Source organism: Sorex araneus, chromosome 2 (genome assembly GCF_027595985.1).
Source record: "Sorex araneus isolate mSorAra2 chromosome 2, mSorAra2.pri, whole genome shotgun sequence".
Classification (NCBI taxonomy): domain Eukaryota; kingdom Metazoa; phylum Chordata; class Mammalia; order Eulipotyphla; family Soricidae; genus Sorex; species Sorex araneus.
In genome coordinates, this window is record NC_073303.1 from 137,907,360 (window position 1) to 137,935,054 (window position 27,695).

Consider the following 27,695-nt stretch of genomic DNA (forward strand, 5'->3'; position numbering starts at 1 on the left):
TTGAATCAAATTTTTCTACTAGTTCAAACACATCACACAACACAATCACCCAAATAATATTCTGAAGCTGTCTCCCTCCATGTCTTTTTTCCTTCCCTCTTGTGAGACCGTTCTGTAATTTAAGCGATCAGTATATTTGATCAGTATTTTAACTTCCACTATATGAAAACCCAGTTTAAGTGCCATGGGTAATGAGTTTCTCTTAAATATTATCTTTGAAATCCATACGAAGATCATTTTTAAGTAAGTCTTAAAGATACCTTACTATAAAGATACCCATCAATTTAGGATACCAATTTATCCTGTTTGCTCTTTGAATGTTTTGCTTCTCTAGATTTAAAAACTGACAAAGAAAAAAATAAAAAAAAAAACCAAATATTGAAAAAAAAGAAAATGAAAGAAAAAAAGAAAAAACCTCTGATTTAAAAGCCTGAGAGTAGGAGCAGCATTTATTACAACTTCCCTGCAGCCCTCAAAGCCTTGTTAGGAAAAATGCTTCTGATTCTTCTAGTTTTTTAAATGTCTGAGCAGAAGGAACTGACTCAATCTTCAGGAAGTAGCTGTGAGGCCAGGGTGGCAGGAAATGACAGAAAACCTGAATGAGGAACTGAAGCACCAGCACAGTCTCTGACTCTGAAGTGGCAGCAAGCAGAAAAGGAGACTAGTGTCGCCCTGAGGAGAGGACAGCTTAGAGCAGACACTCGCGCTGTTGGAGGTGAGTACTCTGAGCAATGGGAGAGTTGGAGAGCACAGAGTAAATGCTGATGTAAGAGTATCCTGCTTAGCTCTTAGTTCTTGGTGAGAAATAGTCTCTGCTAGCAGGCTATGGTCTGGGTGTGAGTACTTGTGTTATTCAACTAGCAACTGGGGATGGAAACTGGGGTGGGAGAGGTTGGAACCCAGGCAACAACCGAAACCCCCAGTTTCTTTTGACAGTTTACATCACTAAGGACTGTTGTGCCAAGGTACTGGGTATCTAGGGAAGATGAACACAAGGAGATAAAGCCAGCATCTCTGCCCTTTGAGAGCCTGTGATCTAGAAAAGAGAGAAACCATACCAAAAATAGCGCATATTTGTTTGTGTTTAACATACATGCTTGTACTCTCTTATACAAGGGCTTAAATGGCTCCGGGATGAAATACAGCAATCTTCACACACTTTCCTTTTATGGTGGTGGGAAGGTGCACAGTGGTGGGATTGGTGCTTGAATATTAAATGTCATGAACTATTATGAACAACTTTATAAAAATAAAATAAAATTTATTAAAAAAATAAGAGGGAAACCCACATAGAAGACATCTTAATAGATCAGGAAGTGGTTTTAAATATACAGATAACCAAGATGAAAGCATGATCGTTCAACTAGGTCTTGTTCTGTGAGTGTAGGATTCCAGAATCCCAGAAGTTGGAAATGGAGACAACTTGTAGATCAGCTGGTTAACCTATGTAGGGGAAAACAATATTAAAGATGTTCAATGAATTTTTAATATTTATAGACTTGTAACTGACATACAAGTAATATTTTTCTCATGTTTATTTCCTTGCTCACGTGTCTGCAGGGGCTTAGTAACAAAGTTGGTGTAATCACCTGATTGTCTGACTCCCACTCCATATTCTTGATTGAGATTAGAAGGTTGTCAGGTCATGAGAGCCTTGGCTGTGCCTCACCAGGTCAATCAACAGTCTCACCGCTGGAGAGCCCTCTTCGGTTCTCTGTTTCTGGTCAGTTGGTTAAGGCTGCCAACTTGTCTCTGTGTCAGAAACTCTTCTTCCCTTCACTTAAAACTTATCTGAAAATGAAGTGCTTATGGGAGAGTAAGGCTGTGACTCAGGAATAGCAGGAAAGAAGGTAAGACCTTTGGCCTTCATTACTTCCTTATTGCTGACAAACATTTCAGAAACTTCTCCTTTCAGTTTTCTATGTGGGGTCATGTTTCAGAACAGCTCAGAAACTGGGACCAGAGTTCTTGTCTACCTGCCCCCACCCCAACTACATCCATAATTGTTACCCTCCAGCAGAATACTCTCCTCAGCAGTGACACCTCAGGGCAACCGCTCAGCTAATATTTAGCTGGGATCCTCTTTGCTTCTACTTAACCAGTCTAGTCCCATTGTCCTTAACAGTTCGGTGTGTGGGGGGGGGGTTCAAAAAGCATAGTGAAGGATGGAATTTTCTAGTGGAAATGCAAAACCAGATAATGGAATCTGGGTGGAGAAACCAAAGAGTCCTAAAAGATTGTAAGAGAACTCTATTTAAAATGTAGTGGACATTAATGGGGAGAGATAATATAGGATGAGGTGCTTGAGAAGGAAAGGATGAGTTAGGAAGTTAGCAAGTGTTATCATGGTCAGAAGTCTCAGAGGACATCAAAGCTGGTAAGGATTGCTTGATGGTTGTTCTTTACACCAAGATCCCAGATCTTACAGATGCTGGACCACAGTGTGCCTCTCATTCACATTGATAGAGCCAACAGAAAAATGGGGGTGCCTAATACCAAGTTGATGCTTCTTCAAAATAGTGTTTTCTTTTTTTTTTTAATTTTTATTTTATTGAATCACCGTGAAAAAAGTTACAAAGCTTTCAGGTTTAAGTCTCAGTCATATAATGATCAAACCACCATCCCTTCATCAATGCACATGTTCCACCATCAAGAACCCCAATATACCCCCCTCCCACACCCGCCCCCCCACCTTTGTGGCTAATGATCTTCACTTTATTCTCTCTGTACTTTGAATACTTTCAATATTTCAACAGAAAAGTCACTATTATTATTTGGAATTTTCTCCCAACAATCAAACCTGCTGAAAAGTTATCATTTGATCATTTGTTTTCCATTGCTGAGAATGAAGATTATATGAGCTCGAGTGGCCTCTGTTAAGGCTGTGTGGTTTTGGATTTCTGATATATTTTTTTTTCTTTTTGTGTCACACCTGGCTATGCTCAGGGACTATGATATTTTAGCTCAGTTCACAGTCTAGATGCATTTCTATAAGAAGCCGCTGGGTGCCAAAATGGGTTAGTAGACCTCCTGGATCATAGTCTTTAAGGAGCAGAGGGGCGTTTTCATGTGCGGCTGCTCTGGATCTCATCTGGGTGGAGAGTGTGCCAGTAACACCCCCATCCCATGATCTCTTGTGAGCCCCGTCACTGCAAACTCATAGCTCTGGTTTGTGAGTTCTAGAAGATGGCGGACGCCACATGGGCATCACTGCTGCCGCTGCCGCCACTGCCACCTCCCACATAGAAAGAGAGGGTTGAGAGAAAAAATCCTTCCCCCTCCCCAGGCGGCATGGAGTTGTAGCTCCCAAAATAGTGTTTTCTTAAGTATTTGTTTAGCATTTACATAATTCATCATCATCATCATCATCATCATCATCATCATCATCCCGTTTATCCTCTAATTTCTTGAGCGGTCTCAGTAACGTCTCTATTTGTCCTAGCCTCTCTACTCGTCCTTCTCAACAATGCCGCATTGGAGGCTCTTTCAGGGTCAGAGGAATGAGACCCAGCACTGTTACTGGCTTTGGCATATGAATACATCATGGGGAGTTTGCAAGGCTCTCCCATGTGGCCAGGAAACTCTTGGTAGCTTGCTTACTTAGTTAATAAAAGTCAAAATATATATGTTCAAAATGAGGGATTTATTGCGTGCTACTTTTTGAAACATCTTCTTTATAAATTAAACTAAAATTTTAAAAATTGAGTACTAAATTACTTATTCCCAGCAGGCAATGGTTAATATTGGAATTACAACTGAATGTCCCTGCTGTCCTCAGTTGGGCACTGATTGGTAGCAAAGCGAAGCTAGTGCATCTTCCCCTGGAGGTTGAACACTACTCAATAGAGTAAAACAGGTTATGGAGAGGAACGTTCACCTCATCAGGAGTTGGACCAATTCATATTTTTAACAGCTTTAAAAGGAGTCAAATGTGGAAATCTGAGCGAAGTAGCACTATAATTCTAAGGATGTTTTAGTATTTCTTATTAATTGGAACTCTAATTTTCTGACTGACTGACCTATTGATATAAGAGCCTTATCTCAACAGTTTGACAGCCAGATTATTGAATTCTGCCTATACTGACTTATCTTCAGCTTTAGTTGGCTCAGACCATGTTATATATATTAGACAAGTCCCCATTCTTCTTCTCTCACTGAGCAAAGTGCTTCCTAACATTGGTATCAACATTGCCTAGGCTTCTGTTTTCTGCTAAGAAAAGATGGTAAGAAACATGGCCTGATGCATCATGGATTTTAGCATCATTTTTTTCCCTCTTATTTTCTGGCCCCTAATGATTTCCATCTTCTGTCACCTTCAGATGTGGAAATCTGTAGTAGGACATGATGTATCTGTTTCCGTGGAGACCCAGGGTGATGACTGGGACACAGACCCTGACTTTGTGGTGAGTTTAGAAATAGTTTACCTGGGAGAGTCATGGGTGGGGGGTAGTTGTGGATGGAGGGAAGCATTTGGAGCATCTGTAATCTTAGAAGTGGGAGCACTTAGAAGAGGGTAGCTGGGTCTAAGATATCTCTCACAATGGAACTGACTGGGAGGACAGTTTGCTTCATGAGAGGCACAGGTATGAGGATGAAAGGAAGTAGGTGCTATGATTGACATTGTAATTGAATGGGTATAATAAGCCATGCTGAGAGTGAGGAATATGCTGACCTGGATCTCCGTTGGCCTATGAGATAGGATTTACACAGGACGTGTGTAATTTCAGGAGATTAAGACATTAAAAGAGATCTGACGACTTTAGGGGGGAGAAACTCCAAATCAATAATAGTGAATTTTTTGTTTAAACATTGAATGTAATCAAAGTAAAGTGAAAGTAAAGTGAAATTTACTAGTTACACATGAGGGGTGGGGGCTGGGGAGGTGGGGGGAAGGGGGGAGGTATATCATGATTCTTGGTGGTGGAATATGTGCACTGGTGAAGGGATGGGTGTTTGAGCATTGTATAACTGAGACTTAAACCTGAAAGCTTTGTAACTTTCCACATGGTGAATCAATAAAAGAATTTAAAAAATAAAAAATAAAAAAATAAAATAGATCTGAAGGGGGAAATATGAGGGATGCAGAAAGAAAGGTTTCTTAGTGCACTAGTGTAATTCTAACATGAGAATCCCAGTGGGCTAAGCAGAGAGTGGTGCCTGAGTTAAGACATTACTAAAGGAGACAATTGACAATATAGGACATAAAGGGCCTATGTGTCAGTTGCAGAGCTTCTCTAGTATGGCAACTTCTTGCAATCACTATTGCTGAATTTGGTCTTTCGCAGAATGACATCTCTGAAAAAGAGCAGCGGTGGGGAGCCAAAACCATTGAAGGCTCTGGACGTGCAGAACACATCAAGTAGGTGACAAAAGGACTTTCTTGGGAAGAAGAGAATACTGTGGGAAGGGTCTGAGGAAAGCCTGAATCTCAGGAAACAGAATGAAAGGAGAGAAGGTGGTTCACACCTATGTATCTTTCTTTTTTTTTAATTTATTTTTTAATTAGTGAGTCATTTGTATATTAGTATATTAGTGAGGGTACAGTTACAGATTCACACATTTGTTATTCCCTCATACAATGTTTGAGAGCCCATCCCTCCACCAGTGTCCATTCTCCACCACCAATGAACCCAGTATCCCTCCCACCCCCCCAGTCCCATCCCCCCCACCCCACCTCTGTGGCATGGCATTCCAATTTGATATCTATCTTTTCTTTTGGGTATTGTGGTTTGAAATAGGAGTATTGAGTGGTCATCCTGTTCAGTCTCTAGTCTACTTTCAGCATGCATCTCCCTTCCCGCGCAGGATCTCCAATCACATATTACTTGGTGTTCCCCTCTCTATCTGGGATGACTTTCCCCCAGTGTGTGAGGCCAGCTTCCAAGCTCTGGAGCCAACCTCCAGGTGTTATCTTTCTTTAAACTTTATTTTATTTTTATAAAGTTGTTCACAATAATTCATTACATTCAACATTCAAACACCAATACCACCTCCATTATACCTTCCCACCACCATTATTTTCAATTTTCCCAAACACCACCCAAGCAAGCCCTAAGTAATTTATTTTGTATTGTTTGTCTGAATAATTTGCTAAAAATGATCAAAAAGTTTTCTTTAGAAGAAAGTGTTTGAAGATTGTTGTATCTCACGCTGGAGCAATTAAGTCTTTATGTAAGAGATTACTGACATGTTATTACAGCTTAAGCCTTCTGTGTTAAGATTTTCTTAATTGAGATTGGTTGCCTTCTACTTTACATCCCATCTGATGTGTAGTACTACTCCTGGTATATTAGTGGTGTAGAGTATGAGATATCACTCCAGGAACTACAAAATTTTGAATAGGGTGGTACAGTTGAAGTTAAATTTTTGACTGGATGGTGACTTTGGGGTCTGGAAGCATCTCTGCAGCTTGTTGCTTTCTTTCGAGATTTATTTATGAATCTCTGGATCACCGACAGTTAATGAGCTTATATGGTGCCAGAGGCAGCTTGTAGATGTGACTACCAGGCTCCTGGAAAAACAAGGAATGGAGGTCATTACCCTTATCTGACTCCATGAAAGCCTGGAGATTTTGGTCACAAAACCTGCATACCTGAGTTTTTCAACAGATTCATTTCTAGATGAGGCTTGTCCACACCTGTGGAGTCCAACCGTGAGCATGGGGGGGATTGGGTTATGGAGGTTCTAGGCTGCTTGGACTCTATTTGCGCAGGTGGTGGGCTCACTTGCCACCCTCTGGATACCCCAGGTGAGACTCAGCCTGGCATGGAGTCTGGAGGCATCCCTGCAGCTTGCTGATCTCTTTCAAAATTTATTTACACCTGTGTATCTTTGTGTTCATTTCTTAAATCTCTGTGCCCTGTTGAGTGTATATTACTATCTCATTTTTGTTTTCATTTTCCCTGAAATCTATTGCCTGACTTATTTTAAATGATTCTTGCTATTTCTCTAAGTATATATGTTACATTAACTTACTCTCTTCTTTCAGTAAGACATAGGGATTCAGAGAGGAGGAAGCTCAGTTGCTGACATTGTATCTACCTACCTACCTATCATATAAATAAAAATATATATCCAGTGTTGGGAGTGGGGGAAAGATTCAGTAAAGGGTATCACTGTATCATCACTGTCATCCTGTTGTTTGTGAATTTACTCGAGTGGGCACCAGTAATGTCTCTATTACACTCAGTCCTGAGATTTTAGCAGCCTCTCCTTACTTGTCTTTCCCAACGATAGAGGCTCTATCAGAGTCAGGGGAATGAGACCTATCATTACTGTTTTTGACCATGGGTAGCTTGCCAGGCTCTGCTGTGTGGGCAGGATTCTCTCAGTAGCTTGCCAGGCTCTCTGAGAGGTATGTATATATCTGTTACTGTATTTGGAATATGAATATGTCATGGGGAGCTTGCCAGGCTCTCCCGAGCTGGCTATAGACTCTCGGTAGATGTCAGGTTCTCCAAGGGGGAGAACTAGGCTATTAGATGTCTGGGAACTTGGTTTTATAGTCTCTGGATGTTGGCCATTAATGGGATTACACAACGCCCGGGTGGCAGTTTCTGAGTGTGACTGCCTAGCTACTGGAAAATGGGGGATCTGGGTGGAAGAGGCCCAGTCCCTATCCGAGCAGCCTTGGAGATCTTGGCCCTGGGTCCCACACACCTAGGTTTCTCTGCCGGTTCCTTCATGCGTGAGGCTCATCTGAACGTGAAAGGGTAAAGTAAAGGGTAAGATAAAAAAAAAACTCAGAATAAAGGCCATAAAAAGAGGACAGAAGGGTATGGTGCTGCCAACAGATCAAACCTGTATCTTTGGGGCGAGTGCATCAGCAGCCTGATGGTCCTTTCAGGCTTCCTGACATCCCAAACTTGCTGCTGTGCCTTTGGCCAGACTCCAACAACTTGGGACCAAATTTACCAAGAAATTAAATGGCCAAAAATTAGGTATGTGGGAGCCATGCCCACAAACCACCTCTGGCTCAGCTCTTCAAGCTCATTTACTGGCCTTATTTCAGTGACCCATAGATAAATCTTGAAAAAGATCAAGATGGGGCTGGAGTGATAGCATAGCGGGTAGGGCGCTTGCCTTGCACATGGCCAACCTGGGTTCAATTTCCAGCATCCCATATGGTCCCCCTGAGCACCGCTGGGAGTAATTCTTGAGTTCAGAGCCAGGAGTAACCCCTGTGCAATGCTGAGTGTGACCCAAAAAGCAAAAATATACAAAATAAAAAAAATTTTTTAAAAAAGGCTGTGCCTCACAGTGAAAAGCCAAGCTTAATGATGGGAATTGTTACTGACTTTAAAAAAAAAAATCAAGTGTCACAGTTAATCTCAGACCCGCACATGGCTTAACAGACTGAGGTAAATCAGAGGGGGGCACGGTTGACCTGGTGGCCAGCCCAAGCAGAGCTCCCAGAAGCCACTTGTTTTCACAATCCAAAATTGCCACCACAGCCCTGGCCTGACTCCACCATTTCAGGACAGACCTTACCATAGACATAATGAGCTAAAAATTCTGGTGTGTGGGTTTTGTGATTGAAATCTCCAGGTATTCTCCAGGTTGGGATGGGCTACCTCCCCACACCTCACTGTATTTCTGGAAGCCTCTGGAAGCCTCAGCAGTCACATAAACACCCCAAAGCGGCCACCCAATTGAAAAGCTACTCCTTCCTTACCGTCCCAATAAAAATACTGAATGTTCCTGAACAAACACCATCCTCTTAGCACCTGTACTGCAAACCATAAGGCATAAAAAGGAAAAGGAGAGAGAGAGAGAAAGAAAGAAAGTGCCTCCCATTGAGGGATCTGGGAGTAGAGGGAGGGTTGGGGGATGGTAGTGGAGAAATAGCGGACATCAGTGGTGAAAAGTGTACACTGGTTGAAGTCTGGGTCCTGGATCATTGTATGACTGAAACCCAGTTATGAATAGCTTTGTAATGGCTTATCTCATGTATATCCAATTAAAAAATTTTTTTAAAAAACAGTGTTGATTTCATGCCCAATTCAATCAGCTTAATCAATGGCTGAATAAATAGCATTACTCCTACATTAAAAAAAGAAAGAAAAGAGGACAATGTTGGGCTCCACAATAACCACAAAGGCCTAGCTCTGTTGCCACTTGAGGCCCAAGTGGAGAAACACAATGATGGCTTAAGGAAAACCTTTATGGACAACAATTCAGAAGCTTGGAATATGGTGAACTCTTGTTCTAAGTAATCTCCTTTAGTGAATGGTCATAAGAAACATTTTTTTTATATAGAAAAAGAGAACAAGAAAGCACATTTTAAGGAAGGGTGATTCTAGATAGGCATCAGAGTGAACAATAAATTTTCTCATGAACTAGGCTATTTTATCTGCAAATCTAAGTCAAAGGTTTCTGAGTAAGGGTTAAACCTGTCCTTATCTTTAATTTTGGGTAAATATGGTGCCAGAGGCAGTTCATAGACGTGACTACCAGGCTCCCATATAAGGATAACTGTCTCTACCTGGAAGTCTTTTATTTTTAATTCAGCTCTTAATTTCTTTTGGATATGTTTCACCACGTTGTCCTGAATGACTTTTAAAATAAAAATTTGCGTTTGGCTTTTGACGAAGCTAAAAGTTGTTAATGATAATAAGAAATTAGATACTAGGGAAAAAGGATTAAGACAATTTTATAAAGTGAAGATTTTTAGGGTTTTGAGATTATAGGCTAAAAGTGTGCCAAAAAGAAAAAGGCAAAGGAATAACAGCACAGAATCTCTGATACAATTAGAGAGAAGGAAGTTATAAACATATCCAGGATATATTGCTATTACTGTGTTGTTAATGGGATATGTTATATGGATTATTCAGCATTATCAAACCAGAACTGTTTGCTTTGAATAATATGATATCAAGTATCGGCAGCAAGATAAACACAGAAAACAGTATAATAAGAGCAACATTAAAAACTAGAGGTCAATAACTATACATAAGTTAGCACAAATAATAAACATATAGCCTCCTCTATAAATATACAAAACCACTACACAAGTGTTTTTTTTACGTAATCACCTCATTTCCCCCTAGAGATTCAATGTATCACACAACATAATCAACACTTTATAAACACTTGTCACATATTTAAGCAATTTGGTCATATTCAGGACCATGCATTATTATTCAATTGGATGTAATTTATTTCCCTTAAATAATTGTGATGACTATTATTTTTAACCAAAAAAAATTCTAGAATCATTTGCGTAGATGTAAATATGAAACCAGTTTGTCCAGGACACCTTTTTTATGCTCCTCTGTAGACCTAGATATGTAAACATTTTTGACTTCTTTCTTTGTCTACCCCTTCCTGAGTCAAGGTCTCTCAAATACGTTAACCTGAGAAGTGTTAAGACTAGGATACAAACTCTCTTGTATCTTTCCTCTTCCCAGTGCCTGTGTCATGTATAGTAGGAGAAGAATATTTCAAGATCCTGCTATGTTCTCATGGGAAGAGCATGAGTATGGGTGATAGAGAGATAAATTCAATTTACAGTTATTCATATTATCAATGTTAATAGGCAGTCATCCTCTCTGAATTTCAGCTTATTTATTAATCAAAGGTGTATAATAGTTGCTATGCTGTTGTCTTATTGTTAGAATTCAGTTAGCTATCATATATCAGGCTACAGTATTTAGCATTTTAGCTCTTCAATAACATTATGTATGTTTCCTGTTACTTTAGATTAATCATATTCACTTCTTTAAAACGACATAAATATGTAAGTATATTTCCTTCCTTCCTTCCTTCCTTCCTTCCTTCCTTCCTTCCTTCCTTCCTTCCTTCCTTCCTTCCTTCCTTCCTTCCTTCCTTCCTTCCTTCCTGCCTTCCTTCCTTTCTTCTTTTTTTTTTTGATCACTCTGAGGTAGACTTGTTTATGATTAGGTTTCAGTCATACAGTGTTCCAACACCCATCCCTCCACCAGTGTACATTTCCCGGCACCAGTGTCCCAAGTTTCTCTCCCATGACCCCCCACCCTACCCCCAGCCTGCCTCTATGGCAGGTACTTCTCTCTCTATCACTCTCTATCTCTCATTCTATCTCTCTTTCTCCTTCCTTCCTTTTAAAATAGTGCTGACCTATACTGCTGTGCTGCATGATCCAGTATATTCATTTTTTTCACCTTATAGTTAACTTATTGATTTTACAAAAGTTGTTCATGATTGGGTTTCAGTCATAGGATGCTTCAATACCCATCCCTTCACCAGTGTACATTTCCCACCACCAATGTCCTGTTTCCCTCCTGCCACTACCCCTATCCCCAACCCAGCCCTAGCCTATCTCTATGGCAGGCACTTTTCTTCTTCTTTGCAATATATGCATTACCTTGACTGGGGTTCGCTGGAGTTATACAATGTGGTAACCCTGGACGTTTCCTTATTAGTCTAACTAATAAATCAACAAATGACAGAATAAATGATAGAAATATTTACATAAAAACTCCCATTCCATTTCTCAAGCTACGGTGTTGTAAAACCTTTTTCTTCCAGTGATTAGCCAGATTATCTTAGACAAATATTATTTTCTTTGTGAATCTCAGTCTTTCTATTTGTATCAAAAAGATCTCTAAGAACTTTGCCATAGAAAAATCTTTCTGGAATTCTTTCTGGCTAGTGGATCGAGTCTATCTTTAAGGTCAGATGGAATCATTAAAGTCCTTGGAAGGTGGGACAGTTGTAGAGCTGAAACAGTGGCTGAAGAGTTGAGGTGTTTCAAAGCAGGAAAAGGAAGTGATTATGTTTCTCACTAATCTCACTACCTTCCCCCACATCATGACTTTTCTATTTTAGGTCTGTCTTAAGTAAATTTAGTACAGAAAGTGGTTTTGTGTATTTGGTGAAGTTCTCTGAAGATATTACCCATCCACATCTATTGTATGGAGGACTCTTCCTCCCCTCCCCTCCACTCTCCTCCCATTCTCTTCTCTCCCCTCCCCACCTCTCCTCTTTCTCCTCTCCCCTCCCCTCCCCTCCCCACCTCTCCTCTTCCTCCTCTCCCCTTCTCTCCCCTCCTCTCCCCTCCCCTCCTCTCCCTTCCCCTCTTCTCCTCTCCCCTCCCCTTAACATCTATTGTATAGAGGAGTCTTCCTCCCTTCCCTTCCCCTCCCCTCCCCTCCTCTCCTTTCCTCTCCTCTTTCTCTTCTCCACTCCCCTTCCCTCCCCTCCTCTCCCTTCCCCTCCCCCCTCTCCTCTCCCCTCCTGCCCTCTCCTCTCCTCTCTTCCCCTCTCCTCTCCTCTCTCTCCATTCTTGAAGTAGTTCTTTGATTCCCTAATTGGCAGGGTCAGACCCATTAGTTAAGAGTTTGCACACGACCTGTCATGTTGCTTAGAGTGGGAGACAGGGCATAGATATTTCTTTTAGAGAGGATAGTAAAAAAGGCAGACATGTGAGAGACTGGAGGCTATTAGAGGTTATTATCCTTTAGAGGGGATACTTTCAAGTAAGGCAATTACAGATTCACAAGACCCCAATTTAAAAGGGGCAAAAAACTTTTCAGGGCCAGATCAATAGTACAGTAGGTAAGGTGTTTGCTTTTCATGTGGTCAACCTGATTTCAATCTCTGGCACCCAGATAGTCCTCTGAGCCCACCAGGAGTGATCCCTGCATGCAGAGCCAGGAGTAAGCCCTGAGTACAACTTGTTATAGTCTGAAACAAACTAACAAACAAAAAATGTTAAACATAACTTAAATACAAATCCATTGCATAGTTTGTATTTTCCTCACTATTAATTTTTTTCATGCGCCTGTCATGTATTTTATATATCTTCACTTTGAAGTCTCCAATCTATCTTGGGGAAGGTGTACTGAAGGGTTAGTACTGGTAGTACTGAGGGGTTGAACAACCCATAAGATGGTGGGAATTGAACCCAGGGCCTCTATCACTTGAGCCACAACCCTGATCCTCAAATTTTTTTTTTCCCCCAAATGGTTTGTGCTACATTTTCTGTCTTGGTAATTTACCCACATCCCAACCTGAAATCTCAGTTCTCAGTTTCTCTCTCTTCACTTTTATTTTTAGACGGGGGTGGGGGACAGTGTTGGGCCATACCTAGGGGTGCCCAAGGCTTACTCCTGATGGTGCTTAGGGAACAGTATTTGGTGCCAGTGACTGGAACATGCAAACCAGATCCTTAACCCCTTAACTCCTGTACTATCTCTCTGGCCCGAAATAAAATTTATTTATTTATTTTTGCACCACCCATACACCCCCATCCCCCACCTCTGACCCCCGACCCTCGAAGGGCACATAGTAGGGACTTCTGATTTTTGGTTTGAAAGCAAAAATGTGTGATGTGGAGACATACAGCAAGTCCCATCCCCAACACACACCCCAATACAAACTCTCCTGCTCTACCCTGCTCCACCAGCACTTTTCCAATGTACTATGTACTTTATTCAAGAACGATCTGACTCCCACCCGCATCCAGTAATCCAGTCTCTGGAGGGCAAAGATTTTTGAGGTTTCTACGATAATCCCCAGAGCATAGAGATTAGAGTCTGGCATCTCCCAGGCTTTCCTTGTATCCAATGGTGGGGGTGGGGGTGGGGGTGGGGATGGAGGTCGGGGGAGAGATAGTACAGTGGTTAAGGAGCTTCCTTGCATGTGGCCAACTTTGTTTCAGTTCCCTGCATTGCACACAGTCCCCTACGAACCACCAGGTTAGACCCCTAAACACAAAGCTGGGAGCAAGCCCCAAGCACTACTGGGTGTAGACCCAAAACAGCAACGATTACAAAAGTTTGTCCAGTAAATTAATTTGGAAGAAAATTATGTTGCAATGGTAACAGGCAATACTCTCATTAGGAAATATAACCTAAGCCAATGAAAATGTCTTGTACTGAGATAATGAGTACAGTAGGAATATTAATTTTAGGGTTGGAGAGAGAGCTCAAAGGACTGGTGTGCATGGTTTGTGTGTAGGAAGCCCCTGTTGCAATCCCCAGAACCACCCCAAGTGACCTCTGAACAGAGCCAGAGCTAGGAGTAGTCCTAAACTCTACTGGCTGTGGCCCCAAACCCAAAATATTAGTTTTATTTGTTTTGGGGGAACCACACTGGTAGTTCTCATGGCTCACTCAAGGCTCTATGCTCAAGGTAGGTTTGGGGGACCAAGTAGGTGCTGGAATTGAACCTGGGCTGGCTATGTGTAGGGCCAGTGCCCTACCCTCTGTACTGTCTCTCCAGCCTCTCAAAAAATATTAGGTTTTTTTTTTAAGAACCATATATCCATTTTTCTCCCCCACATATCCCCTTTTATAAAGAGAGCAGTATTTTCTCTCCCACCCTTTACCCTCTGTAACAAGTTATATATTGAGTTCCTGTGTTGTGATTGTTGGTTAAGTGCTGGCCACTGCACTAAGTGCTTTTGGCTTTTAGCTCATTGATTCACAAGAACCCACCTCCAAAACATCAAGCAAGCTCCTCTCTCAGGCATTTGCACCTGTCACCCCTCTGCCTGGAGTGTTCTCTCAGTCTGTTGGCAGCACCTGAGCATTGCCTGGTTTGGCTCAGCACCCTCCTCCCCCAAGTTCCTTGTTTGTCTAATTAAGTGGTAAGGGTGTTTTATATATTCTGATATATGTATGTATTTTTGGATGGCTCATGTGAAATATGTCATAATTTCCTCCAATGTAACTTGCCTTTTCATTTTGTAAATGGCATCTTTGGAAAATCAGATTTTAATTCTAACGAGGTCTAATTTATCAATTCTCATAATCATATTTTGATAAATTGATGTGTTTTTATGTTTGATAAAATTATGTGTCTAATAAATTTTCTGTGCCAAAAAATTTCAATGTACTTCCAAATTGCAGTTTTTCCCAAAATGCTTTGTTTTTTGTTTGTTTTGTTTTAGGGCCATACCCGGCAATACTCAGGGGTTACTCCTGTCTCTGCATTTAGGAATTATTCTGGTGATCATATGAGATTATATACATATATATTATATTGTATACATTATACATTATATAGGGGAACATATGGGATTCCAGGGACCTAACTTGAGTACTGAGCAGGGCACATCAAGGCAAATTAAACTATCTCTTCAGTGGCATGCCACCCTCTTCATATTTTGTTCTAAAATATTTATGGAGTTTTTTGCACTGAAGTTTGCACTTTATTTCAAATTAACATTTATATATAGGTTATGGTGAAAATTTGATTTCCATTTTTAATTATCCCAACATGGTTAAAAAACTATTCTTCCTCCACTCCACTGACTTGCTTGTTTCAGCTTTTTCTTTTAATTCCTTTTCCTTTCTTTTTGTTGTTGCCATAATTTAGGATTGTGGTGTTCACACTTTTACTGTGGTGTTTATAGCAGGGCTACAGACTTAGTTGCCATACTTGTACACATGCTTTCCAGGGGTCACATGCTTTAGCTGTGTGTGCCAGTTATTTGCCTGTGGTACGTTGAAGACCAAACACTTTGGTGTGTTGCCTGATAGCAAGGCAGCCAGGATCATGCCTGGTCTGTGTGGAGCAGAGCCAGAAATCTAACTTGTAGCCTCATGCTTACAAGGCAGATATTTTGCTGCTGAGCTGTCTCTCAAGTGTTTTGACTATATACAACGGATCTATTTCTAGTTGGTCTATGTGTCTATTTTCATTCATATCACACTATACTGATTACTATTGCTTTATAATGAGTCATGAAATCACTATTTCTCTAACATTTCTCTCCTTTAAAAACCAGATGAGGGGCTGGAGTGATAGCACAGAACGTAGGGCGTTTGCCTTGCACGCTGTCGACCCGGGTTCGATTCCCAGCATCCCCATATGGTCCCCTGAGCACTGGGAGGAGTAATTCCTGAGTGCAGAGCCAGGAGTAACCCTGTGTATTGCCAGGTGTGACCCAAAAAGCAAAAATCAAAACAAAAAAAAAAACAAACAGATGATCTCACTTAACTTGCAGAGTATTAGGAAACAAAGCAAGAGGTTGGATGATTCTCAGTGAATGCAACTGGAGATGCACTCAATAGAACTGTGATATCTGGGCACTGGATTGAGGCTGGGGGGAAAAGCAGGAGAGAGACCCCTGGGATAGAGTTGAAGGAACTCAGGTACTCAATTGGTGGGTGTGACGTTGCAGCATTGTATATATGAAACAATAATATTGGTTTTATTTCAACAAAAGTAAATACATGTTTAATAATAATAAGGGACTGGAGAGATACTGCAGCAGGTAGAACATTTGCCTTGCACACAGCCCAAACCAGGTTTGATCCAGGCACCCCATACCCAAGACCCATCAGAAGTGTTCCCTGAGAGCAGAGTCAGGAGTAAGCTTGAGCACTGCCAGATGTGTCCCCCAAATAGAAACAAAAACCAAGAAGTAATACAAAATAAGACTTTTGCTTTCCCAGCAATTTATATCTCACAAACATTTTAGAATATGATAGTCAATTGCTGCCTAAATGTCTGTTGTGATTTTGAATGCACCGAATTTATAGACCCACTTATGATTGGGTATGCATCAAATCTTGGAGAATTGTCATCTTCAAGTTAGGATTTTCAACTCTGTTCAACAGGGATGATCTGACCATTTCTTTAGTTGTGCTTTAATTTGTGCTAAATGTTTCTCAGTGTTCAGATCTCACATATCTTTTGTTACATTTAATACTAAAATAATTCAAGTTATTTCATTTAAATATATGATATTTGTTTTTCAGCTTCAATTTCCAAATGTCTTTAGATAGTATGTAGAAAACTTAATTTTTATATATTGCCCTTGTGTAAAAAATACAAATGCATGTGCTCACGGAAGGGTGATAATATGTGTTCACGGGCTCTCAGGACGGCTTTCTCTCTCTCTCTCTTTCACCTCTCATGTTCTGTGCTCTCAAGCCTCTGTGTATGGACGGGATCGGGATGACTCCTCCTTCGTGCTCTGCATCTCTGTGTACCGCTGTGCTCTCTTCTATCTGACTCTGATTCTGTCTCTGTAGTCTCTCCTCTAGTCTCTTCCGACCTCTCTCTGTCGACCTCTCTTTGTGTCTGTCATCTCTCCTCTGGTCTCTTCCAATTTCTCTACCGATCTCTCTTCCAATCTCTTGTCTTCTGATCTCTCTGTCTCTGGAGCCCTTCTGCTTCTCTCTCTGAAGCCCTTCTCACTCTCACTTTTGACTCTGACCTTTACTTCTTACTCTGACTCTTACTTCTGACTCTGACCCCTACTTCTAACTCTGACCTAGATTCTCTCTCGCTCTCACTTCTGACTCTGACTGCCTTACAGTCTTAGTTTATATAACAATCACTTAGGGTGGTGACACAAAGTTGGGTTGAACATTAACAAATCAACAAAGAGGGGTAAAACCACTCCTTTTGGAGATTAACTCAAGGATAAAAATCTCATCTAAGGAGACTACTCCAGATTACTAGGAAATCTGCTTAAGGGTGAAACCCATCCAGGGTGTGTCGATTTCTTCTTTCCTCAGCTAGTAATCCACTTAATTAGTTGTTACTACAAACTTCTCATCCTACACCCTTGCATCCAAACGTACTTAGTAGATCGGTTGCTTTGTGTGTCTGTAGATTCTCAGGGATTTCCTATATATGAAAATCCTATCTGTGAACATAATCTTTTTAAAAAATTTATTTTAATATATACAAAATCACAACTGTTGATATAATTCTAGAGTTAAAATTTATTAGGTTATAAAGCTCAATAATAAAATTAATGAGTATATAAATCAGTTTTATATGAAAACTCTATTATTTTATCACAGGGTTGTTAAATTCTTGTGTTAGCATTTTTTAAGCTGTTTGTTGTTGGTTGAAGCATCGTTGTTATTAGTTTTGTTTGTTGAGTTTAGTTGGTTTCTATGTTACTTTACCATTGAATTTGGTGTGCTCCTACTGGAACTTCATTATTGAGGTATTCCTCAGCAGTGCAGTACAGAGACTTCAGGGTCTATAGTGTGGGCCCAGAGTTTTCAGTTGTGGGGACCAGTTTTGCAGTGAATTTTAGCTGCTTGACTTGCATCTCCTCGGAGACTGATTTGGGAATCAGTAGAGCAGGGCCGTTGGGTGAGTCAACATGACAGCAGCTCTGTGAATAGAACCTTACAGTCTGATAATTCATTTTCATGCTTTACTTTTGCAATAAAAATCAAAATATTGTTTTCCTTTTAACCTATCTTTGACATCTTAAATTTCATTAGGTGCCCATTAACAGCATTGCCTTATCACTTCTAAGTATTTCAGAAGTAAAACAGACAGCTGTGTATTAACATGTCAGACGTTTCTTACATTTGCCACTTAGCACATTGAATTGATTGTTTCATTCTTGTTTGTTTGTTGTTTTGGGGGCCACACCCAATTTTGCTTAAGGCTTACTCCTGCCTCTGCATTTAGGGATCACTTGTGGTGGAACTTGGTGTACTATATGTGGTGCTGACAGAACCCTGCTGTCAGTGCCTTGTCCACTGTGCTATCTCTTCAGTCCTGGTCACAACATTTTAAGTAAAATTATTTTATCTATTAGTATCCTCTGACTAGTTTTGCTGTCTATTATGTGGGTATTCTTGAAATTCATTTTCTAATCCCTCTAAAAATCTTGCTTCAACTATAACCTTGCTATAAACCATATAACAATAATTGGATCCATTAAAATGGCACTGATTTTTTCCCATCTGAGAGTAGTGTTTTGCCCATTCATTATTTATCAGAATATGTTGAATATCAGACAGTCGTTTACACATTCTTAGATACAGGAGATGTTTGGCTGCAGACCTTTCTAAAGTATTAGTGTTGTTGAGTAACATGGTATCTACATCACTGTTGCCAGAGGCTTTAGGGCAGGCATGGGAACAGAGGGTGCTTCCAGCACTTAGCTTAATTTCTTCTGGTCCAAAGCCAGATTTCTAAAATTAACCATGACTAAAGTTGAGAAGTCTTCTTAAAAGACCTTTAGTGAGATTATCCTACAAGCCTCCAGATGAATTCATGAAAGAGGAAAATCTTTGCTTCGAGATAGCCATTCCACTTGAAACCAGTGTATCTGGTTTTGCAGAACTAATGATACCCCAACAACACACTGTCACAGTTTCCTATGCTTCTTGCTTCAGGAAATAAAAATTTTAATTTAGGATTATCTTGACCTAATGTTTCAAAGAAACTCCAGGGGTGTTTATATATAAGTATCAATCCTGATTGTCATTTAGTGCTAGTTCCAAGTTCTGGCCTGGAACACAGACCTCACAAGTATTTATAGGTACCTCTACCTTCACAGCAAATATGAAGTGAAGGAAAAATAAGAATTCCTCTCTTAGGCACAGAGGTGTGACTGGATCTAGTTATTGGATCTTAAGGTTATAATTAGTGGGGCTGGAGCGATAGCACAGCAGGTAGGGCGTTTGCCTTGCACTCGGCCGACCCGGGTTTGAATCCCAGCATCCCATATGGTCCCCTGAGCACCGCCAGGAGTAATTCCTGAGTGTAGAACCAGGACTAACCCCTGTACATCACCGGGTGTGACCCAAAAAGCAAAAAAAAAAAAAAGTTATAATTAGTGATGAATCAATTTTGTTAGTTAACCTTTACTAGTTATCAGTTTTCTCAGGAATTATAAGATTTGGGGATAGATTAAAGAAAATTCATTTTTTGACCATAAGTATACAAGTTCATATATAGATTTCCCAGCATTATAGTTTTAATAGCTATCATTATTTTTTTCCTTTTGGTGGGAGGGGAAGGTGCAACCCAAGTGGTGCTCAGGTGACCGGAGGGCCTCTCCTGGTGATCCTCAGCCAACAATACTGACAGTTCAGTGCTTGAGCCCAAGAATGTGGTGCTGCTTCATGCAATGTTTGGGTCCACCAGGGCCATCCTCTTAGTTCTTAGTTTGCAGGGCTACAATCAGCCATGCTTAGGGGGTCATGAGTAGCAAAGATTGGACCCACGTTGGGTACATGCAAGGCATTGTTCTAACCGCAGTACTGAATCTCCAGCCCCAATAATCATCACTGTAAATGACTTTCTAGTATGACATGGAAAGTAGAATTGCCTTTTATTTAACTCCTCTCTAATTATTGGCCAAATAAATAGTTTATTGATTCTTCCTACATATAATATTATAGTTAATGTCTATAAGCTTTTCCATATTGGAAATTACTTCCTTGGGGTAGATTCACAGACTTCAGTGCATTGGTAAAATGATATAAAAACATTTTAAAATTTCATGGATTAGATTATCTAATTGCTAGAAATAAAATATATTAAAAGAGAAAAAGGTAGGATCAGGAAGATAGTACAGTGGGCAAGGAGCTTTCCTTGCAACTTAGTCTATCTGGGTTTGCTCTCTGGCGTCACATATGATCCCCAAGTCCCACAGGAGTTATCCCTGAGCACAGAGATAGGAGTAATCCCTGAGAAGAGTTGAGTGTGGCCCATTCTCCTTACCCCTTGCCCTTAAAGAGAAATTATATTCTCAATTACTAAAATAAAGAAAATATTGTTCTCTATAGGTGCATGAAAATAGGACTAAATATCAGGAAATTATTTACTGAGCAAAATTACAGACTAAAGAAAACACTGCTGGCATATGAGAGTTTAAATCAGGCTACTGTATGCAGGTCACCTACTTCCAGACTTCTTACTGGTATATTTTGGTGTTTCAAGCTATTGCTAGATATTACTGAAGCACTTCAATATTTCGCTTTTTTTTTTCTGGGCAGTTGTGCTTTTTGACCCTCTGTGCTAGATGAGTCTCTCTTGTATGGCTATTTCTAGTATCCATCAGCTGAGGAGTAAAGTGTCAGAGGAGCATGATGTTCTCAAGAAGAAGGAGATGGAATCAGGACCCAAAGCATCCCATGGCTATGGAGGTCGATTTGGGGTAGAAAGAGACCGAATGGACAAGGTAAGTTGGAAGGAGAGATTTACTTTTTCTTCCCTTAAGACAGATTCACTTGTTGGTTTTATGTTTTTCCCCCAAATTTTATTAAAGTACCATGAGTTATAAATCATTCATAATTGAGTTTTTGACATGCAGTGTCCCATCACCAATACTGCCACCAGTACCAGTTTCCCTCTTCCCTCCACCAGTGTCCCCAGGTTCCCTCTCTACTCTCCTGCCCCAATCCCAGCCCCATCCTGCCATCTTGATAGGCACTTTTTACATTTTGTTTTTAAAGTTTGGGTCTTATGATTTTGTACTGTTGACTCTGTGCATTGGATACTTATCTTTGTCATTTTATAACATCACTGATGTTGTTGGTTTTATGTTTTTATTTTTTCTCAAAAGTAAAATGAATCTTTGACATTAAAACAGAAGATCTATGTGTTATTTGAATTTCTTCCTGGCCTCAACATCAATCTATTGATGGAAAAAATGGGAGTGAAAAAATTAAATAGGCTGGCTTATGATAGGTGAAACACAAAACCCTTATAGCAAAGAGAGGGGAACACAAATGGAGGAGGAAAAAAATATGCTTTAAAACAATTTACTGCTTTTAAATATGTGTGTAGTACATCTATGTTACAACTTCTCTTATGTACTGTGCATTTAGTGCTTTTTGTATATATATTAATTATTTGTTGATATGCATAGTTATAGTTGATATGAAGTTATCCATTATATACCATGAAAAATAATTTTCATCTATCATTTATATCTATAAAATGCTAGAAATATATGTTAAAATATTTGTGAATAAACCTTCTATTGATTTCACTAACTTTTAAAGATAATGATGTATTTCTACCAAAAAAATTTTTATCTCCAAGAGGAAAAATCATCACTGTCATTCCATTGCTCATCGATTTGCTCGAGGGAGCACCAGTAACATCTCCATTGTGAGACTTGTTGTTACTGTTTTTGGCATATAGAATATACCACGGGGAGCTTGTCAGGCTTTGCCGTGCAGGCAGGATACTCTTGGTAGCTTGCTGGGCTCTCTGAGAGAGATAGAGGAATCGAACCTGGGTCGGCAGTGTGCAAGGCAAATGCACTACACTGTGCTATAAATTAAACAATAAGTAGCAGGCTACCAAATAAAGACAAAAAATTGTTGCATTTTTATATGAAAAAATGAACTATAGAGAAAATAGATAAATAAATACAAAACTTCACTTTTGATGCCTCAAGACATCAAACACCTAGGAATGAACTTAACCTAGGACATGAAAGACCTATACATAGAAACTATAAGACAATACTTAAAGAAATAAAAGAGGCCATCAGTAAATGGAAAAATCTTACACATTCACAGATTTGAAGAACTAAAAATATTAAAATGAAAATAGCATCTAAAGAATTACACAGATTTAATGCGGTCCCCATCAAAATTCCAATGACATTATTCAAAGACTTGGATCAAACTCTACTAAAATGTATATAGAAACACAAAACTCCCAAAAAGTCAAAACATGTCTGAGGAAAATATTTAATAAAAACCTCTAGTTCACCATGAAATTTGTGCAAATTATAGCATAGACAGTATATTCTTCCATAAAATTCCTGGGAAGAGTTAAAGGACTAAGTAGCCATTTATTCTTAAAGTAGGCAAGCAAAGTTGCCTTACAACAGATCAAAAATACCGAAGTATAAGTTCCCAGGATCTCGAATAAGCAAGGGCTTCACATTATTCTTTATGCTGATACTGCTTTATCCAGCATGAGATTGGAAATCTAGGAGGAAGCTGATCTCTTTTTAGTTGAGCTCCTGCAAGGCTTTGCTACTTTTTTTAAAGTAATAATTTCAAGATCATTAAAACAACAACATCAAAATACTAGAATAGACCTATTAATAAAACTCAGAAAACAAAATGAAGGAGATTACAAAAATTTTAAGTGAGGGCTATAGTCTCTCACTGTCAAACATCAATGCTCAGGTAGTACTTCTGAACTTTGGTCAGATAGAATTAAAGATCCATCATAAAACACAGCAGTCTGTTTCAGTGAAAGATTTGAATCCTCTTATGGTATCCAAGGTATTCAGTCAGTTCCCTTTCATCTCTTCCCATATTCACTTTCATGTCTGTTTTTACATGCCCCAAACCCTTTGTTTCACCACCACCACCACCTGACCATCCCCATCACCACTCCTCGCATGCACATACACATGCACGCATGCACACACACACATACACACACAGACACTGTTTTATCATTTCTCTGATTACCTAGTTTCTGTTGTTTCCATCTGAGAATTCCCAGTCTGATGAACTACTAATCTGATGAACTACTAATGAGAATTAGTATGTGCAAGGCTCCAGAATAAGTTCCACTGTTCCCCAGTAACATTCTTGTCAGAGATGAACTCTTGGGGAGAATAAAATTTCTTGGATCCTACCCAATCCCCCCATATTGTTTTATTTTCTTGTGGTCATTGTTCCCTTGTCATTGATTCTACTCTTGGTTTTCCTCAGAGTGCTGTGGGCCATGAATATGTTGCCGAGGTGGAGAAGCATTCTTCACAGACTGATGCTGCCAGAGGTTTTGGCGGGAAATATGGAGTAGAAAAAGACAGGGCTGATAAGGTAATGACAATTTTCCCCACCTCAAATCATGTGAGACTTACCCACATTCCTCTTTGAAGTTGGGACCCACATGTCTCCTGTGGAAAGACAGGGCAATGAGTGCACAGAGGACCTGTCCCAAGGAGTTTCTCTGACCTCCCTTGGCAAGTTCTGTGGTACCAGAGACTGGACTGTAAAACTAAGGAATCCTTCAGATCATTGGTTTACATTATCTTTGTTTGCATGAAGAGAGGAAATTCTAAATCTCATCTTTTGTTTAAGTATCTAAAACATATCAATATTTCTTTCAGGAAGACATGTTAGCATTAATATTACCACGGGAGCAATCAACTCAATCAATAACTAGGATTACAGTATTTAGAAAGTAAAAGTTACTTCAATAAGTTTCGGTATTATATTGTTTTTATTTTATTTTTTTCTTTTTGGGTCACACCCGGCGATGCACAGGGATCACTTCCTGGCTCTGCACTGAGAAATCACCCCTGGCAGTTGCTCAGGGGATCATATGGGATCCTGGGAATCAAACCCGGGTCTGCCGCATGCAAGGCAAATGCCCTACCCGCTGTGCTATCTGCTATCGCTCCAGCCCCTCGGCATTATATTCTGAAATGCCATCGTTACAAAGACTTTTTACAAAAAACATGTTTAAACTTTTTTTATTAAGATACTGTAATTTACAAGGGCTGGAGTGATAGCACAGTGGGGAGGGCGTTTGCCTTGCATGTGGCCGACCCAGGTTCGATTTCCAGCATCCCATATGGTCCCCCAAGCACCGCCAGGAGTCATTCCTGAGTATAGAGCCAGGAGTGACCCCTGTGCATTGCTGGGTGTGACCCAAAAAGCAAGCAAACAAACAAACAAACAAACAAACAAAAGATACTGTAATTTACAAATTTGTTCATAATAGAGTTGTTTCAGCATACAATGTTACAACACCAATCCCATCACCAGTGTACCCCTCCCTCCATCAATGTCCCAAGGTTTCCTCACATTCCATACTCTGACCCTTGGAAGGCATATAATAAATTTATTTCACATTACTTTCTCTAACAATATGTAAATGGTGGTGAAAAGAATTATCAGAAAATAATCAAAGATCCAATTTATGATAATTGATTGCTAAGGATTTTAACTATTGTAAATATTAATCATATTGAAAATATATAAAAATCCCTCAGCAAGTTAGTTAGGAACATAACTTTGTAGATTTAGATGAGGGCAACCATATACACCTTTAGTGAGTCCCATATTCAATGTCATATATTGGGAAGTTATTCCAGTCCTTTTTGAGAAGCTCTTTTTGTTTGTTTGTTTGTCTTTGAGTTTTGGTTTTGGGCCACACATGGCCGGGCTCAGGTCTTACTCTTAGCTTTGTGCTCAGGAAATGTTCCTGGTGGGGCTCGGGGAGCCCCACCATATGCAGTGCTAGGAATAGAACCCAGGTAGGCCATGTGCAAGGCAAATACTCTACCTGCTGCAATATAATCCCTAGAGAAGCTCTTTTAATGCTTCTTGCAAAATTATTTCAAGGCTATAAATTCCCTAAACTGTTGCCTATCTATGAAGTTCTGTACCATTCCTTCATAGCTGAATGATAATCTAGCTGGAAAAAAGCATTCCTGGGAAAGTGTTAATTTAATTGAGTTTTTGTACTATATCTTTCTATAGTTTTCTGGTCCTTGATAGATCTGCTGTACATCTTATGGGATCTACTTTGTATGTAACTTCCTTTTGTGATCTTGTTGATTTTACTATTCTGTCTCTATCTTTGGATTTTGTTATTTTTGAGTACAATATGTGTTAGAGTTTTCCTGGTTGAGTCTATGTTTGCTTTGACTCTTTGGACCATTTGGAGTGGAACAAGGAGGGGTAACTCCTTGTTCTGCATTCAGGAATCACCTCCTGAGGTGCTGAGGGGACCATATGGGATTCTGGGCATCAAGCATGCATTGGCTGTATTCAATGCAAGCACCCTCTCTGCTAGGCCATCTCTCAAGCCCTAACTCCAATAATTCTTATATTGTTCCTCTTGAACTCAATCCATAGTCCTCTGGTATGCTGTTCATTTCTTTTCAGACATCTCCCACCTTCTGCTGTTTCCTAGTGGTTTCCTTTCTCATCTTGCAGTTCCTCAATCTTTTGTTTATTTTATGTTATTCTGTTAACCAGAGCTTTTATTGACATTTTTAGTATCACTTACCATGTTCTTCATTTCTGTCATTTCTGATTGTAACAATTTTTTCATTTTGACTCTCACAGTTTTCTGTTCTCTGCTAACTACCTGTGCTAAGCTCATTGAACATCCTAATCATGGTGTCAGTAAACACGTTGCCTGAAGATAAACAAATATTATCTATGTCTTCAGTAATACTGTTTGCTCATTGAACTTGGTGGGCTTCTACGTGTTTTTCCTATTGAAGTTCTAGTGTTCTTGCTGTGCTGGGAGTGAGTCTTTGTAGTTGGACCTCTTGGAAGATGCTGAGGGATTAGACTGGGGTTACTCTCTTGTTTCTCTGCCCATCTTCTATTCCATTTTCTATATCCAAGGAGATAAGATTCTTTGAACTATTTTTTTTTGTTTTGGTTTAGAGGCATACCCAACAGTGCTTTGTGGGGTGATGAAGGGGGAGCTACTGCTATCTCATTGCTTGAGGGTCCATGTAGTGCAGAGACTGAATCTGGGTTTCCTGCATGCAAAAACTCTTGCCTTTTGAGCTATCCCTTTGAGATAGCCTGTGAGTTTCATTTCTCCATGGTGCATACTATGTAAGAAGAATCAAAATGTAGAAGATTCAAGAGAAAGTTACTTTTTTCTTCCATAAAGGTTCCTTTTTTTCAAATTTGTATTAATATTTATTGGCATCAAGATTAATACCCACCACCATTTTCTTTTTTATTACTTAATTTATTTTTTAATTAGCGAATGACCATAAGGGTACAGTTACAAGTTAACACATTTTCGTGCTTTTGTTTCCCTCATGCAATGTTGGAGAACCCATCCCTCCACCGGTCCCATTCTCCACCCACTACCAATGAACCCAGTATCCCTCCCACCCCCCAAATCCCATCCTTCCAACTCCACCCTGCCTCTATGGCAGGGCATTCCCTTTTGCTCTCTCTCTCCTTTTGGGTGCTGTGGTTTGCTAAAGGGGCAGTGAGTGGCTATCATGTTCAATTTATAGTTTACTTTCAGCACGCATCTCCCTTCCCGAGTGAGTTCTCCAACCACATTTTACTTGGTGTTCCCTTCTCTGTCTGAGTTGCCTTTTCCCCCAGCATGTGAGGCCGGAGCCAACCTCCTGGTACTTATTTCTACTATTCTTGAGTTTTAGTCTCCTACTCTGTTATTTTATATTCTACAGATTAGTGCAATCTATGTTTGTCTCTCTCTTTCTGACTCATTTCAATTAACATGATACTTTCCATGTTGATCCACTTATATGCAAAGTTCATGACTTCATCTTTTCTAACAGCTGCATAGTATTCCATTGTGTAGATGTACCAAAGTTTCTTTAACCAGTCATCTGTTCTCAGGTACTTGAGTTTTTTCCAGATTCTGGCTATTGTAAACAGTGCTGCGATGAACATATAAGTGCAGATGTCATTTCGACTATACTTTTTTGCTTCTCCGGGATATGTTCCCAGCAGTGGTATTGCTGGGTCAAATGAGAGCTCAATTTCTAATTTTTTGAGAAGAGGCCATACTGTTTTCCAAAAGGGCTGAACCAGTCGCCATTCCCACCAGCAGTGTAGAAGGGGCCCTTTCTCCCCACATCCTCTCCAACAGTGGTTGCTTTTGTTCTTTTGGATGTGTGCCAGTCTCTGTGGTATGAGGTGGTATCTCATAGTTGTTTTGATCTGCATCTTCCTGATGATTAGTGATGAAGAGAATTTTTTCATGTGCTTTTTTGGCCATTCGTATCTCTTCCTTGGGAAAGTTTCTGTTCATTTCTTCACCCCATTTTCTGATGGGGTTGGATGTTGTCTTCTTGTAGAGTTCAACCAGTGCCTTATATACCCTTGATATCAATCCCTTATTGGATGGGTATTGGGTGAATATCCTTTCCCATTCTGTAGATTGTCTTTGTATTCTGGTCACTGTATCTTTTGCGGTGCAGAAGCTTCTTAGTTTAATATAGTCCCATTTGTTTATCTCTGTTTCCATTTGGTTAATCAGTTGTGTGTCATCTTTGA

At 39.9% G+C, this 27,695-nt stretch overlaps 1 protein-coding gene across 1 annotated transcript in view; it reads left to right on the top strand.

Annotated features, from left to right (window-relative positions):
• The first annotated feature begins 613 nt into the window (after positions 1–613).
• Positions 614–27,695, top strand: part of HCLS1 (hematopoietic cell-specific Lyn substrate 1) — a 44,799-nt gene continuing 17,717 nt past the window's right edge. Inside the window, exons 1-5 of the mRNA XM_055129537.1 lie at positions 614–715; positions 4,320–4,403; positions 5,286–5,359; positions 20,752–20,881; positions 23,391–23,501. Coding sequence (XP_054985512.1) covers positions 4,320–4,403; positions 5,286–5,359; positions 20,752–20,881; positions 23,391–23,501 — 399 coding nt within the window. The 5' untranslated portion in view covers positions 614–715. The remainder of the gene's footprint in view (positions 716–4,319; positions 4,404–5,285; positions 5,360–20,751; positions 20,882–23,390; positions 23,502–27,695) is intronic.